The sequence below is a fragment of the Erithacus rubecula genome (assembly GCF_903797595.1).
Source record: "Erithacus rubecula genome assembly, chromosome: 8".
In the NCBI taxonomy this organism is placed as follows: domain Eukaryota; kingdom Metazoa; phylum Chordata; class Aves; order Passeriformes; family Muscicapidae; genus Erithacus; species Erithacus rubecula.
In genome coordinates, this window is record NC_136659.1 from 28,355,231 (window position 1) to 28,371,774 (window position 16,544).

The 16,544-nt window shown below is 42.5% G+C and overlaps 1 protein-coding gene across 1 annotated transcript; it reads left to right on the plus strand.

Annotated features, from left to right (window-relative positions):
- The first annotated feature begins 2,687 nt into the window (after positions 1–2,687).
- Positions 2,688–14,817, plus strand: LOC306804159 (glycerol-3-phosphate dehydrogenase [NAD(+)], cytoplasmic-like). Its single transcript, XM_079310422.1, has 8 exons — positions 2,688–2,801; positions 6,442–6,619; positions 8,463–8,603; positions 9,802–9,940; positions 11,559–11,671; positions 12,675–12,908; positions 13,056–13,162; positions 14,573–14,817. Exons 1-8 carry the CDS (start codon positions 2,761–2,763, stop codon positions 14,667–14,669), a joined length of 1,050 nt encoding a protein of 349 aa, XP_079166548.1. The 5' UTR covers positions 2,688–2,760; the 3' UTR covers positions 14,670–14,817.
- Positions 14,818–16,544: the final 1,727 nt, after the last annotated feature.

Genomic DNA, 16,544 nt, shown 5'->3' on the forward strand with positions numbered 1-16,544 from the left:
AATAGATACAAAACATTCAGCTGAAATTTTTGGGCATCATTCAGGTTATTGGTGTTCAGCAAGCCTGAATTCATCCTGGAACAGGTACAAAGAAGTGACATCCAGATAATCAGAGGAATAGCTAAGACAGCATGTCTTGCTGAGCTTGGCAAAATGAATGGTGAGATGGGATCTGATTCCTCTCTGTAAATACATTTGAGGTTTTAGTGAGACAGAGAGGGAGAATAAGTGTCAGGGGAAAAGAATCATTCACATTTATAGACAGCACTCATGCTAGAGCAGATGGGCATAAGTTGGATATGAGACAGGAAGAAGAGCTCTCACTGTGAGAGCAGTAATGGTCTCAAATAGCTTCTCAGTAGGAGAAGAGGGGGCAAAACCTCTAACCAGTCTTAAGAGGTTGGTATTTTTCTGGTATTTCTCAGTCACTCTTTTTGGCATGTAAAAGACTGCATATTGTCACCATAGGAAGAGCCACACCAGGCTTAGCAAAATCTCCTGTCTCTGCCCTGGCTTTGCTGCACTGATGGGGAGGTTTTTCTGTTTGCAGGGGAAAATGGTTCACCTGTGTAATCTCTGGGCCATGTGCATGACCCATTAGGTGTGGAAGATCAGGTGAAATTGGGTGGGAGTGGCCTTGAGAGAGTTGTTTTTAGCCTCTCTTTATGGCAACTGAGCTTTTATGTCTGTTATGTCCCGATGACTCACACATCCGAGCGAGCTCTCCTGGGCTTATGTGAAAAACAAACATGGAGCCTGCATGGGAAAGAGCAGATCCTTCCCATTGCCTGATAAAACAACAGTCGTCAGCACCCGCCAGTGTGTGCTCTGGGGCTCTGGAATCAAACAAAGGAGCCATTTTTCAGGGCCTCACACAACACTGCCACTGAGATAACCTTGGCATCAGAACCTGCCATCTCAAACTGCCTGCAGACCACCTGAAACCGGCCTTGGGGAGTGAATGCTTCCCTATCCATCTCCACAGAGCAGTAAGCACACAAATCCAGAGGAGAGCTCAGCAGCAGCACAAGTTATACACTTCCACAGCCAATTAGTGTCACAGATGGATAAGCTAATGTGTGCACTCACGATCCCAGGCTGTGTCCCCTGCTCTTCACAAGTGCTGCTGTATCCATCTGCCTGCCCGTCCCCTGCCAGCTCATTTGCACCCACCAAATGGTCATTGTAATCATGATGTGGAGGCCACATAAACCAGTCCAGAGGCCACCAAACTGTTACAGTTATCCTTTGTAATGAAAAGAATCCACATTAATTTTGGGGAAAAAAAAAACCCACTACGCAGTTTGCAATACTCAGGGATGTATTCTGTGGCATGTATTATTGCAGAAGCCTGTGCTTCAGTGAGGATGTCCCCTCCTTGGGGCCTGGGTACTCAGCAGGACAGAAGAGCTTGCAGCAAGCAGAGGAATAGGGCAAAAAGGATGATGGCTACTCTTCACCCCCACTTTAGATCTTCTTCTCAAGGGGAAGGTGAGTTAAAGGGAGAAGAGAATGAAGGAACACACAGGAAGAAGCAAATCATGGTGAACAAGCAGGATACTGCAAATGTACCTGGAACCACAGAAAGGCTCTTGTGCCTGTGCTCAAACTTTGCTTGCAACTAATGCATCTTCTTGCAGAATCCTCACCAGGCTTCACATGTGCCATAGGTCCCAGCTACACCTTCCTTTTCATCAACCTGTCCTGGTTATTTTCTCAAAATGTTATTTTCCAGGATTTTTCCCTAGTCTTTTTTTAAGTCCACAAACAATCATCACCATCAGGATGCACCAAATAATTGAGCCAATGGAGCTGACAGCAGGCGAGATGAACATATGTGTACCTCCAGAAACACCCACAGGCTCCTCCAGCGCTGGCAGCCAGCCTCCCTCTATGAATCACAGGGTCAGGTGTCCACATCCCACAGAGCCAGGAGCCCACCGAGCCAAACTCTGGGGTGAGGGCAGCAGATGTGATCACTGCCACAGCCCCCTGACAGGGATGAGAGCCTGGACACGGCAAGACGAGGGGAAGCAGAAGGGCAAGAGCAGGAAAGGTGGCAAATGCAGTCCTTTGGCTCAAAAATGAGAGAAGGATGCTTTGAAGAGGAGACAGGGTGTACTAGAGAGATGAGAGTTAAAATGTGGTCATTTGTAGGGTGTTATGCATGATTAAACAATGTAGGATAAAAGGACAAGCACTCCTTTTTGTTCTTCCTTGCAGACAACTTACATTTGATGTCCCATATTAAGATCTATGATATAGTTCAGGATTTATCAGCTGAATTTGGCTCTGCTAATGCACTCATAGCCTTTTCTTGGTGTGTTCATAATGTCACTGAAGGATTTAAACCATTCCTCTTTATGGGGCAGGGCAGGTGGGACATTGAGATGTCTCTCACTGTCCCGAAGTTTGTACCGAACCCTTCAGTGCTGCCGGTGGGCAGGAAGGTCCCACCCCACGACAAGTGCAGGGTTTCCCTCTGTCCCCCCGCTTTCCTTATCCCCGTACATTTGGGAGAAGGCACCATTTTCCCCATTGCCCCTCTCGGGGCACTGAATCGCCCCGCTCGCAGCCGGCGCTCAGGGCAGCCGCGGGCGCAGGGACCGGCCGGGCAGAGCCGCCCGGGGCCGCCGCCCGCTGCCGGCCGTCCCTCCCATGGCCGGGGGCCGGGCCGGCGGCAGGGGCGGCGCTGGGGGCGGGCAGGGACCGAGCCCGCCGAGCCCGGCCGAGCCCCGCGGGCGGCACCGAACCCGCAGCATGTCGCCGCTCCGCGTCTGTATCGTCGGCTCGGGGAACTGGTGAGTGCCGCAGCGCGGCGGGCCTCTCCTTTTGCCCTCTTTCCCTTTTTTTCATTTTCCTCCTCCTTCTCCTGTTCCTTCCTCGGTTTTATCTCCTTCCGCGGCGGGCGGGGGCTTCGCAACAGGTGCGGTGCGGGGAGCGTCTCCATGGTCCTGAAAGCGCGACCCCGGCGCGGTCCTGCCGCGGTTCTGGGCTCCTGGGCGGGGAGCGTCGGCCCCGAGCTGCGCCAGTCAATGAGACCTGCAGAAGCGTGAGGCTCCCGCATCTCCCCAGGTGTGCGGCTTGAGCCTGGCGACAGAATGCAGAGAGGCCCGAGCTGCAGCTATGGCTGTGTGTGCCTGCGGCAGGGCCCCGGCACTTCAGATTGAAGCGTTCGGCGGTGAGAAGGGTGGTGATGCTGCTTGTGTTCCTCTGAAGGAACCGCGGCACTGGGCTTCACTTAAAGCCACAATGTATTGGCACCTTTCATTTCCATCCTCCTCAGCATGTCTTTTTGCATCTTGGTTTGGACACAGCGTGGTGTTCAGGTTTCCCATTTATCCTCATTCTTAAGAATATGCTTGCTACTGCTCAGTCCTTTCCAGCCTGGACAAAAGCACGGGTCTCCTGAGCTCCTTGAGTCTGACAGACCCCAGTAAGATCAGTAAATCCATGTCACAGGACTTATCATCTTACTTTTCTTATGCCTTCGTACACTGAGCACAAACAAACAGACCAACATGCATGTGCATGCATTTGGGATTAGCAAGTCCAGCCTCCAGGTAGTTCTGGTGATTGTTTTTGTACAAGAACAGCTAGCTCCTTAAGATTTTAAAAATATCTGACAGCTAGGTGGAAGTAATGCCAGAAGAGTCAGTAAGTGAGGGAGTGGTTGCTTATGAGCTGATGAGAACACAGCAGAGTTAAAGCACAGCTCTCTGCCTTCCTGCCTTGTAAAAACAGTCCACTGCCCTCAAAGCATTCCCTTTGTGTGTGACATCTCGCAGATACAGCCTTTCCCATGGAACTGCACAGCCAACTCTTCTGGACCTCATTGTCACACTTCTGCCTTTCTCTAGACCCATCACTTGTTTCCTCAACTGCTGCTTTCACATGTTTTTTCAGGGAAACTGTTCCTCTCCCTGCCACTTTCTCTTTCCTCACCTGCCTGTGCAGGCAGCTCATTGTCTCTTCCAAGCCCTCAACAGCCATGACTGCATATTTGGAAGGCAAAATTTTTTACCTTTGGTCAGCCCACAGTCACAAACTTCATCCTTCTCTTGCTGCATTCTCAAGCAGGGACCTGTTTTTCCCAGGCTGTCCCCTTCCCACAAGACATCATTTAAAGTCACTTAGTTGTTTTGAGATCTGTACTCGAGGAAGTTCTCTGTTTTTCCACCTGTACCTACAAACTTGAAAAGAGCTATTCTACAGAGATACTGAGACCTCAGCCCATTGAATACCATCTACTTACCCATACTGCCTGCCTGGGCCCATCTCTTGCTTCCTACCAGAAATATATATATATATATTTATATATATATATATATATTTCTCAACTCTAAAATCCACAGGGAGGACATAAACATTGTCCTCTGATGTAAGAATAACATCTATTCATAGCCTTGGTGGCAGAACAGGTTGTTTTAGTGCTACAGAGAAATACAATGTTTACCTTTGGCAAACATTTTTTTTTTTCTTATGTTCCCCATAAATATTTGGGCAGCAGTTCAGATCCATGCTCTTGAGGCTTTCCTGCAGCTCAGAATTGTGGCTGACACGTGACACAGCAACGTTGCAAAAGCTCATGTCAGCTGCAGAAGTTCAGCAGGTCACGGGGACTTGCTAAGTCAACACTGCCAGGAGGCTCATGAGTGATATGGTTGAGCGAAGCAAGTGCTGCACTGCATTTTGTGGTTACCAGTAGGTGCAGGAGGGTTTGTGTTTATCTACTGAGTCCCATTCAGGATTTCAGGGATTAGAGCTGGAGGCTGCATCTTTCAACAGAAAATTGCTTGTTCTTTCTACTTAGGTAAAAAAGTTATTTTTATGGGTAGGCTTGATGTCTAAGTTCATCATCCATGGACAACCAGGACAATGAATTTATATCATCTCAAACCTTTAACTTGTTAACACACATTTCTTGTGTGGAGCCAAAATTCATCTTCAGCTCAAGCTTTGAACGTGACCTCTGTTGACAGCAGGGCAAGAGAACCAGAATATATGCAATTTTATAAATAATGTGAATGTATGATATAACTGCATTTTCTTTCAAAACAGCAGAAGTCTTACAGTAAATGCTCACACTTAAAGCACTTCCCTAAATATTGTAAAGAACCAAACCAAATCATTCCTTACAAAATAAAACAAACCCCCAAAACAAAAACCACAAACCAACCAAAAAAAGCCTCAAACTAAATACTAAATTAAAAAGGAACTAGAGCAGCTCAGAATATAGCATATAATCAACACTGAGCAAAGTGAAACCTGATTTCTTTATCACTAAAGATTAAGACCTTAAGTACGTATTAAGACCTTATTAGTTATTGAGCAATTTAATGTTATGCAAATCTGTTACAAGAAAAATACAGGTGAACCAAGGAGGGTTAGTTACAATGTGGGTTCCCTTTGAATCATTGACAGCACAGACCTACCTGGACTTTGATATCCCCAAGAACTTTATCAGTCCCAGAACACACACCACAGCTAAATCCTGTCCATGCTACTTGCTACAAGTGGGTCAGAGGACAAGAGTGCTGCAACTGGAGCTTCTCTTTAATTGTGTTAATAATGTGGCCAATACTGGAGGGATTAAAGTAGCATTAAAATGGAGAGAAGGAAGAGAGGAGTAAAAATAATCACCCCTCTTCCCCAGACAATTTCAAGTTCATTAAACAATGCTTCCAATATTTTGTGTGAGGTTTCTCATTCTCCCTTGCCGTGTGAGTGTTTGCAAGGCTGCAGTGATGATGGGGGAATAAAATTATTGTCTGACCTGAAATTTAAAATGCTCAGTATGACTCAAGATGAGTAAACTGGATGGTTAAAATATCCTCAGGCTGCAAGTATTACAGGTCCTGTTACAATCATAATTAGAAAACAGTAAGTAAAGAGAAACCACCAGGTTGAAGGGTTGTTTTGGTTGTTTCTGAACATTTAACTTTTATGTGAAATCCTTCTTGTAACTGTTTGGTTTTGGATAGGAAAGTGGGATGCATCTATTTTACATGAGATGCACAAAGATTGTCACAGCAAGACTGCTCAGTTATTTTGCTTATTGCTTATTTATCACCTGGACTGTTTTACATTTATTGATCTTGACAAAAACCAGAGTTACGTGAGGACCATGAGAGATTTTAATCTCATATAATGTATTTTTAGTGCTGTTGATGTTACATCACACTCTGCTCTATAACCTTTGATACAACTTCAGTTCTATTATTGCAGTTGTATTTTCCCCTTGTTCTATTTTCTCTGTTTTCAGACTTAAGGGGCTCATGATAGAGGGTAGTGAATAAAGCTTTCTGATAAATGTTATAAGAACCTAGACAGCTTTATAGGACAGGCTTTTTATGAGTTTTAATGTTTAAAGTAACTCATGTTTCCAATTCACAATAAAAGTACTTTCCCCCTTCTAGTTACTTTTATTTTATCTTAAAGGGGATCAGCCATAGCAAGAATCATTGGCAAAAATGTCCAGAAGTCCAACAGATTTGATCCCACAGTCAAGATGTGGGTGTTTGAAGAGATGATTAATGGAAGAAAACTCTCAGAAATCATCAACCAGGAACATGAAAATGTTAAATATCTGCCTGGATACAAGATACCCCACAATGTGGTAAGTTGAAAAAAAAATTAAATTACTGAATTTGTTTGGATTTGGGTTTTTTTTGTGGTTTCTTGTTTTTTGTTTTTTTTTTTTTTAATAAGGGAGGCAGCATCTGAAAAAACAATTGGGAAGCAATTCACTGCTTTGTTCTGGTTTGCCACCTAATTCACTCCATCACACTGTGATTTCTGCTTGTCCTGTATGTCACGCACAACTTCAAACACCAACTGTGTCTGTGCTGGTATCACACCATCCTCCTCCCTGGCAGAGATCAGCACAACTCCAGAAATGGCAGGCAGAGATCTGTCTACACAGAGCTATTTCAAACCCAAAGCATCTTCTGGAAAAAAAAGGCAAAGCCACTGTTCTTTCTCCAGAAAAATAAATCAAAAGCAGAGGCTGTGGCTTACAAGGAAATGAATAATGAGCTATCAGCTCATGGGTGATTTCAAGACAGCTGTAATTAATAAAGATCTAAATTCCATCAAAAATTATAAGGTACTTATTTTCATGGACATTTAAAATACCAAGTTACACATCTCAAATTAATCACCTTAGATAATTTACTGCTACCAAAGCAAGTGAGGTGAGGGGGTTGTGAGTAGAGCCACATTTTTGGAACAGTTGCAGTTGTAAAGGGAAGTTAAAATGCTGCAGGTGGCAGGTCTCCTTGCTTGGGAAGTGGTTATATTTAGTATTCAATTTTGTGCTGTGATTGCATATTTGCACTCCTGGTGTTTGAACTTGGCACATAATTCTCCTGGGTTACAACTGACTTGTCACTGTTATTTTTACAACAATCTAGCAGATCAACAGGCTTGTCATCATCCCTTGAGGCCAGCCTCACCCTCTTCAGAGCAAAGCCTGAGACTTTACCAGCAAAAATCAGCTGGCTGTGGTCTGAGGGTCCCTCTACTATCTCCAGCTGAGAAAACAAAAAGAAAATCAAACAAGCTGAGCTTTTCCTTGCAGTGCTCTGCAGCATTTTGGAGAGACAGAAGCACAGCCTTTGCAGCACTGCCAGCCTCTGCCCTGTTCCCACTTCACTGTTTTCCCAGAGAAGCAGCCTGGCTGGAAGCAGCTCTGTTTTTTTTGCTGGGAATCCTACTTGCTTAGGGCTGCATGCTCCAAGGCTGCATCCAACTGTGATGTTTTCTCCTGCTGTAAACTGCTTTTAGCAGGCTCAAATTCACCTGCTGTTGCCTCTGTAGCCTGGCTTGAATTGTTGTTCTGAGAAATGGCAGAATTTGGAGGAAGATACATCTAGGTAGTTTTAAATCATGTTGTACAGGTTTTTGTAACTCTTGGGAAAATTAATGTATATTTAAAACAAAAACACATACCCACCCAAAGATTATGATAATCTCTGCCTTTTGATACAGTTTATTCCTCAGTAACTTAGCTGGTGATCTATTGAAACTAAAGATTTCCAGAAGAGCCTCTGTCCCACCATCCCATTTTCCTCCTGTGCTCCCCAGTGCTACCACCCATTCCAGAAGAATTATATAGGGTTGGTCAGCTATCTTCAGAAACCAGATCAAGAAGCTGAACTAGCAAAGGGGCTTCCCAGCACACCACAAATTTATGAAATATATCATCTTCCCAGATTATCCACACAGGGTTAAATTATTTTAAAAATAATAATAAAAAAATATGCAGCCCCAAAACAGTTCAGCTGCTTTGGATATTACAGAACAGATCTGTAGCTGCTTGTGTGGAGAACTGGCAGCCATGCCACAGGACCAGTTAAAATTAAGGATATTTGCACTGCAAATGGCTTTGGCATGACAGTGTCTTGCAAGGACTGAGGATTTTTACCTGGGGCTGATTTTGTTTGTCCCTCTTGTCCCAGGTGGCTGTACCAGATGTGGCTGAAGCAGCAAATGGGGCAGATATTTTAGTGTTTGTTCTGCCACATCAATTTATTGGACGAATCTGTGAGCAGATTGCAGGACAGATAAAACCTGGGACATTTGGGATTTCCCTGATCAAGGTAAGTTGTTGTATCCACAGTACCCAGTCAATATGGAGCAAATAAACAGCTCCAACTTAAGGGCAGGAGCTGCAGCCCTCAGCTGCATCCTCTGCATAAACACCAGCATTTCTTTCTGCAAGAGTTAAAGCTTGCCCAGCTCTGCCTGCCCTTCTGCTGCTCTTGTGACTGTGGAAAGGGCAGGATGGGGCAACCTATCCAGGCTAAGAGTATCTCTCTTTGCTAGTCATGTTTAGGCTGGATCAGTACTCCCTTGGACCAGCATGGAGGTGAAAATGGGCAGAGAAAGGGATGCATAAAGCTGGCACTGCTGCCAGAAAAATACTCTGAGACTACAGCCTCAGTTAACTCCTAACTGAGAGCTCCAAGTCAAAGTGCCTCTTCCAAGTACATGCTAAAGCTGTTCTTGGCAGCATTAAAATGGCATAATAACACTAATGATTTTGCAAAACTGAAGCAATTTCAATCTGGCATGAATTGAGGAATCTCTTTTTAAGGTTAGAGAGGTACCAGATTAACGTAATCTTAAAAGGAATTAATATTTTAAGAGAATGTCAAATTAAAAGCCAGAGGCAAAGCATAGGAATGTAGTCTTACCATTTCTTCTTTTGATTGCATTGCAGGAAATATCCCACTTAAAAATGTAATTAAAGAAATGGAATTCAAGTTTTTGGAAGTCAATACCAGCACTTCCCCTCTATAGAAATTACCTCATAAGCAGCAGTAAGGAGAAGAGAGGAAGGTGGGAGAGGAAGGTTAAGAAACCCAAGATAGTTCAGTATACTCCTTAACACCCAAAACCCACTCTGATTAATACTTAGATCTTGCAAAAAAAAAAAAAGCCATTTCTTATAGACCTCATTTTAAACATATGATCCTGAACTACAGAAATTTAACTGAAAGGAAAAATACAACATCAAAGAAAGCAAGCCTCAAGATAGCAGCACAGGCAGTGAGGCCTCTTGCAGGATTACTTTGACTGTCACCCCTTCTCCCTATGCTTGCCTTGAACTTGTAGCTACCAAAGTACAAGCCCAGAACATTTGTATTAATGGCCTGCACTAGTGATTGTAAGACCTGCTTTTTTCCCAATTAAAACCAGAGAACTGCAGGCAATAGAACACCTTCTTATTCACCAGTGCTCTAGTGCTGTCCTTTTCCTATTCCAATACCCTGGCTTTAACTGTCTTCTTTTCAGGGGATAGATGAGGGTCCTGATGGCCTGAAGCTCATCTCTGACCTCATTCGAGAGCAACTGAAAATAGAGATCAGTGTGCTGATGGGGGCCAACATAGCCAAAGAAGTGGCTGATGAGAAGTTCTGTGAAACCACCATTGGTAACTATTACAAAGAGCCTATTAGACCTGGGGTTAAAAGTCACCTGTGCCAGGATAACCTCTGGAAGCAGCAGGGGGATGTGACTGGTCCCAAGTGGCTCCTGAGTGGAGCTCCTGAGCTGCTGAGTTCCTTCAGGGAACCAGGATTATTTCCAGAGAGTTCAGTGCTGAAAGAATCAAACTGACAGTGGGTTTTGGTGCTGAGAGCTAATTTAATCCATTGAAGATATCACATCTTAATCCTGTTTCTGTAGGAGTTGGCAAGAGCCACCTTTTGTGTCTATAGAGCTCAGCATGAAGTATCTCAGCAGTGGATACACAATACAGTCTAGATAAAGAAGTGTAATCAGAAGCTGCTATGTGCTCACACTCCCAGAGGTGTATTTCTTCATCTTATAATTTCTTGTTTGGAAAAGATAACCTAGTAACATTCTGTTCCTCTCTCCCACTTGGACTGCTTGCCAAGGCCTCAGATCCTTCCAAGACTGATTTGGAAAGTTCATCCAGTAGTTTTTAAAACTCAGAGATTTTTTTTAAGTCAGTCAAAATTAAAACTACATCTCTCCATAGCTAGGAAAGGCAAAAGAAAAACAAATTGTGTTGCAATAATGTTCCTTTGCCTTGCAAATATTACAGTAATGGTGCAAACTGTACCAGCTGGGCATTTGTTACTGAAAGAGCAACTAGGCACAAATAGGACTAGACATGATTAGGAGAGTTGGGCTATATTAATTCTCCTGGGGGAATTTAACTTCTGCTGGCCTGATTTGAAGCCATGATGTGATGATGACTGTACAAAGAGCTTTGCCCCTCACTTTTGTCCTCATGGTAAGCCATGCAGTCCAGAAACAGCCACCTCAAAGAGAACTGGCATTGTGAAGAACAAGAAGGAAACCTTAAGTTTCTCACGAGATGGTGAGAAACCTCCCAGCTACCAGAGAGTGGTGCCCCAGGCTAGTAAAACTGACAGCTGAGCTCCCCCTGAAGGAAACCAAGCTACCTTGTACAAAACTCTAGTGAAACTATTCAAAGCTCTTTGCCCAGCTGGCCATGGGCTCTCTGGGTCAAGGCAAACCTCAGTTCCTTTAGCACCAAGGGCTCTCCTTGGCTGAGCACTGGAACAACATGATGCATGACCTCTGTAGAATTGATAGGAAAAGGGTTTTAGCAGAGCCAACCTTCAATTTCATCATGTGGATGGATCCCCCTGTAACTGGGCAATAGACATTTGTGTCCCATCATAGTTCTTAGCAGTGAGACAGGTTTACATTTTCAAAGCAGAAATTATACCACTGTCTTGCAGGAAACGGTTTGTAAATAGTTTGTCTTTTGTAAGGTCTGTGGTTGTACAAGCTTTCTCAAGCAGAAAGACCCATTAGGGGTTATCTACTTTTAGGCTCTTTAAAGTGTCATTAAGCAATGTTGATCAATGCCCTGGAGTTGCCTACACTTAACACTGGCATCCAGCAGCAGAAACTGCTGTTGCACAAATCTCTGGTTTAGCAGCACCTTGGAACTGGGATCACAAAAGCTGAAGTAGTCCCTAGAACCTTATTTCATGTTACTGTGAGCACTGTGAAACATTGTAAAAGTATTATTTTATCCTTTCTTCCCACAGGATGCAAAAATGAAACACAAGGCGAAATCTTTAAAGAATTAATGCAGACCCCCAATTTCAGGATTACTGTGGTGCTTGACTCTGATACAGTGGAGCTTTGTGGAGCCTTAAAAGTGAGTGTTTTCAAACCAATATGTTTTATTAGGGTTAAATCCTAACCTCAACTGAGTCATTTATACTTTAATAATTCACCTTTCCATGGTGGATGACTGATGAGGAAAGAATTGGTCGTGTTTAACTTGACATACAAAAATAAAGTTTCTTGACATACAAAACTAAACACTGCAGATTTAGCTTTTGGCCACAGAGCAGAAATGGGGCAGGAACAGATGGAAGAAAGGTTTTTTTCTGTTTTGTGATAAATGATTGCACTTCCTGAAATAATTGGTTTGGTTTTGCTTCTGTTTAAAAAACCTAAAAAATTAAGCATGTGCACTGGGGTACATACATATCTGGAACAAGCATGCCAATGGTAGTACTAGGTGGCATATTACTCATATACACTGAACTAGATTTATTTAGGGACTTATTTAGGAGTTGGGAATCGGAAGGTGGGAAGGGAAGCATGCTGAGCAATGGTAAAGAATTATGAAGATGTTTAGGATCCTGAGAGAATTGTTTAGAGCTGTAGACAAGTTCTACTGATATTTGTAGGTAAGCCCAAAATTTGACCTACTGTAGCATTTTCACAGAATCTATGCCTGCTCAAATCAGACACCCACAAAGAAAACCTAGAAAGGTATGACTCTGTGTGGGATATTTTAAATAGTTGAACAGAAAGGTCAGTGAAATCCAACTCAGAAGTAACAGAAAAACGAAACACTAATTGCATACATGGTATGTGATTGCAATATTAGTATATAAAACATTACTTTGGTTTTTCCTATGGGAGCAACAGTAGGTACTTAATACAAATCTTCTGAAAGTTCAGTGACTTCAGCTCAACATTATCTGACCTGTTTCTCCACAAGACAAACTCATGGCCATTGGAAATTGACCCTTGTTCTGATGAAGACAGGTTCATGGGGTTTCCCTGGAGCTCAGGGGACGCTGATGAGCTGCACACCCTGGCTGATCATTTCCTTCCCTCCCTGTATTTCCATGGCCCATTTTCAGAACATCGTGGCGGTGGGCGCGGGGTTCTGCGATGGGCTGAGTTTCGGGGACAACACCAAGGCAGCAGTGATACGCCTGGGCCTCATGGAGATGGTGGCCTTTGCCAAGATGTTCTGCAAGGGACCAGTGTCAACAGCCACCTTTTTGGAAAGCTGTGGGGTTGCTGATCTCATCACCACCTGCTACGGGGGACGCAACAGAAAAGTAGCGGAAGCCTTTGCGCGCACAGGAAAAGTAAGGATTTTGAAATATTTTACACTAATGCAGGAAGAAGTCCTTCTGTGTTTTACAAAGGCATCATTCATTGTTTACCTTCTTGATAATTGCTGGTATCACAGCAGTATCCCCTCTGACCCAAGTAATCATTCTTCTCTCTTCTAGTCCATTGAGGAGCTGGAAAATGAGATGCTGAATGGACAAAAGCTGCAAGGTCCTCAGACCTCAGCCGAAGTCTACAAAATTCTGAAACAGAAGAATATGCTCCATAAGTAAGTGCTTTGATTTTAAGAAAACAACAAAATCAACAACAAATTATGAGTGGTTCATAATCTCCTTAACTGTACTTGTGTTTAATTACCTAATTAATTTCTGCAACAACAGCTTTCTACATCTTGGGCCACTGCTAGAGCCTGGCTTGACTCCTCATTGTCAGGGTCAATTGCTTGGGATAAGGGCTGAGCAATGTAAGAAAAAACAAGTCACAGACAGAGAGTGAATTTAGGGGATACTGTTAGTGCCCAATAGAAGACAAAGTAATGTGAGATCACAAATTGGAACAGCAGTGAAAACAATCATAGAATATTCTGAGCTGGAAATGACTCACAGAGTCATCACCAACTCTTAAGTGAATGGCAGATACACAGGAAAGAAGCCTCCCAGACATCCCCATCCCTCAAATAAGATTTAAGGCATTACACAGAATCATCTTGCAGACATGACTTATGGGCCAAAGAGTCGCTTGTTCTCAGTATAGAACCATTGAAGCTTGCAGCAGTTCTACTCTCAGTGCAAACCTGAACTTGGTTATCTCAGTAAAAATGCAGGGATCATATTCCTAATCAAAGATTTTCACATGCACTGAACAGGTAATGTGTGCTGATATCAATGCTTTAGTGCCACAAATACTGCTGAGGTAAAAAGTACCTCTAGTTCCTTGGGATGATGTAAGATTATATATAATTTGAAACCTCTACTTCAATTTATGCAACAGAAAAGCTAAGCTCCTCTCCATCCCATTTCTCCTCATACATCAGCAGTACTGAGAAGTCAAACACTGCTAAATGAATTCTTAAAAACTTACTAGAATTGGAACAGTTACAGAAGATTCAAGTGGCATTATCTTTCAAAAATGAGAGAGAAAAGGAAAGTTCATTTTGACAGCAGCTTTAAATCACAGTCTGATCTAATAATTATCCTATAATTGCACTTTGTTACATGCTCAGCTCCAAGTCATTCAGTGGACTCATTTTTTACCACATAATGACAAAGGCAGTTTGTAAAAGCAAAAGAACCCTTTAAGCCATGAAAAGAAAATCATTAGATGTTTTCATTCTTTTTAGTCCTTTGGATACCAGTAATGACTGCAAATGATATATCCATTTTGCACACAGCAGGAAAACAGGATATACAATTCAAAATTGTTTTTAAATAAAAAATACTAGATAGGTATTTTGTCTCCAAAACAGCTTTTCTCTGCTGTCACTCTCATGATTTGCCCCTCTTTAGCTTCTCTTCACCCAGTAGTCTTCCAGTAAAGGCAGCCCCAAGCTAAAATTATATTGTAAATAGACAAAATGTTTCCACTTTCAACAGAACAAAAACATTCTTTCCATTAAAATGGAATAGAAATGTTCATGTGAACTTTAAAAACTACTTTAAATCCTTCATGCTTCTTTCAGGTTTCCATTATTTACCACCATCTACAAGATCTGCTACGAGGGTCGATCTATCCAGGAGTTCATCATGTGCCTGCAGAACCACCCAGAGCACATGTAGAGATCCCTTCTCCTCACCTGGCTGAATTCTCACCTTCCTGGGATTTCTGTCCACTCCATGGCAATTGAAGTAGAGAAACAGGTTGTGTGACACTTGCTGTAAAAGCAGCAAAGAATGTATTTCATTCTCCTTGTCCTGGGGGTAAAAACATCTGCCTTTAATTTCAACGTTATACTTAAGGAATAGGAAACAAATTTAAAACTTAACAGTCTTTCATTTGAATTAGTAACATGGGTATTCCCCTATAATTATTTTCTTGTTGACTGAAAATATTTCCCCTTGCAATTTCTACAACAGAGCTAAATAGCTCACATAAAACTCAACATTTCACCTAGTTACTTACAGAATGGTACAAAACATAGAACAACCAAATAAATCAAACAGATAAATTATAGTTTAAAAAAATTCCAAGAGCTGTTAGATGCAATTGCACAGGCAAATGCTGGATTTCTGCAATTCTCCTCAAACACAACATTTTGTATTTTGGAACATTTAGGCATTCCTTGATTTTGTTTTCCAGTACAAGCATCTTTGAAAAAATAGGTACTGTGCTCAGACACACATGAATGTTCATCATACATTCAAATGTATAAATAAAGCAGTTCAAGGGCTGGGGAAAAGGAGAAGGGGTTTGGGATGGGTGTGTTGTTTGTTTCAAATCTGGGATGCTAGGAATCTTCACTAGTAATCTGACCTTGATTAAATTTATTCTATTCCTTTAAAATACAGGGAAAAAAAATATCTGGAATTACCAAAGACAATTTTGTTAGCATCACATTTACTCAACAAGTCCTCATCATTAATTGGTACCAGCTGAGAGGGGAGAAGGGGAGGCTGACAGGGAGATGTACCCAGGGCTCAGCTTGCAGGTATTTTGAGGGGGCAACAAGTAACAGTGCCAAACCCTCTGTGATACTTGACTTTTTATACTTGTATGGAAACCGCTCTAGACGCACAGAACTCCTGTAAACTGGCATTTCACTCCAGGCTGCATTTGGTCCCCTGGGCTGCCACCAGTGCAGCTCCCAGGCTGCAGAGCTGTGTCCTGATCCTGCTCAAGCAGCACATCTTACACTCCAGCAGAGAGATCTCCATCTGCTTCTGAATTTTAAACACAAACTGGGTTCACAGGCCAGGGTTTTTTTATTGTGCTACCAGTGGCGTAAATTTTAGAAACATTGAAGTTTTTAAATCTTATAGCTGTACTTGGGTAACTTTACATACTTAATGTTTTTCAGAGTTAAAACCATCTACAAAATGAACAGTGGCACATTTTATAAGCTTTAATCCCCTTTTGAAATACTCCTATTTTGAGAGAAGGCAAACAAAAAGGAAGAGTAACCTACTTTTGCTGTGCTTAATCAGATTTTCTGAAATAGCAGAGAGGAAGGCAAGTTTTTTAGATCTATGTACTTGCTGTCATATTGCTTAGAGGAAAAAATGAGTTAATTATAAAATAACTTCAACTAATTTTAGAGAAATTATAGGTCTTTCACATTTACCAGAGTAATATATATAAAATAATGTATTGTAATTACAAATATATTGTAAAAATCTCAGTCTCACAGCTAGCAAAGCTAGCTCAGATACCAAAACCAGTGGCTGCAGCATCCTTGATCCTGCTGAACAGCAGCAAGGGTAGCTCAGCTTCTCCTGCTCAGACTCCAGACACAGCCAACAGCTCAGGGCTCTGCAGAGCAACACCCAACATTCCTGCCACTGAAATGGGAATCATGTGGCCAAATCCTTCACACAAAGCAGGGAAATTATGATCTTCAATCTAAGTGGAAAAATACTTACACATTGAACAGTTTTGAAGTATCAAATACATGAGGATGGGATAGAGAATTCAGGAACCTCCTTCCTTCACCATCA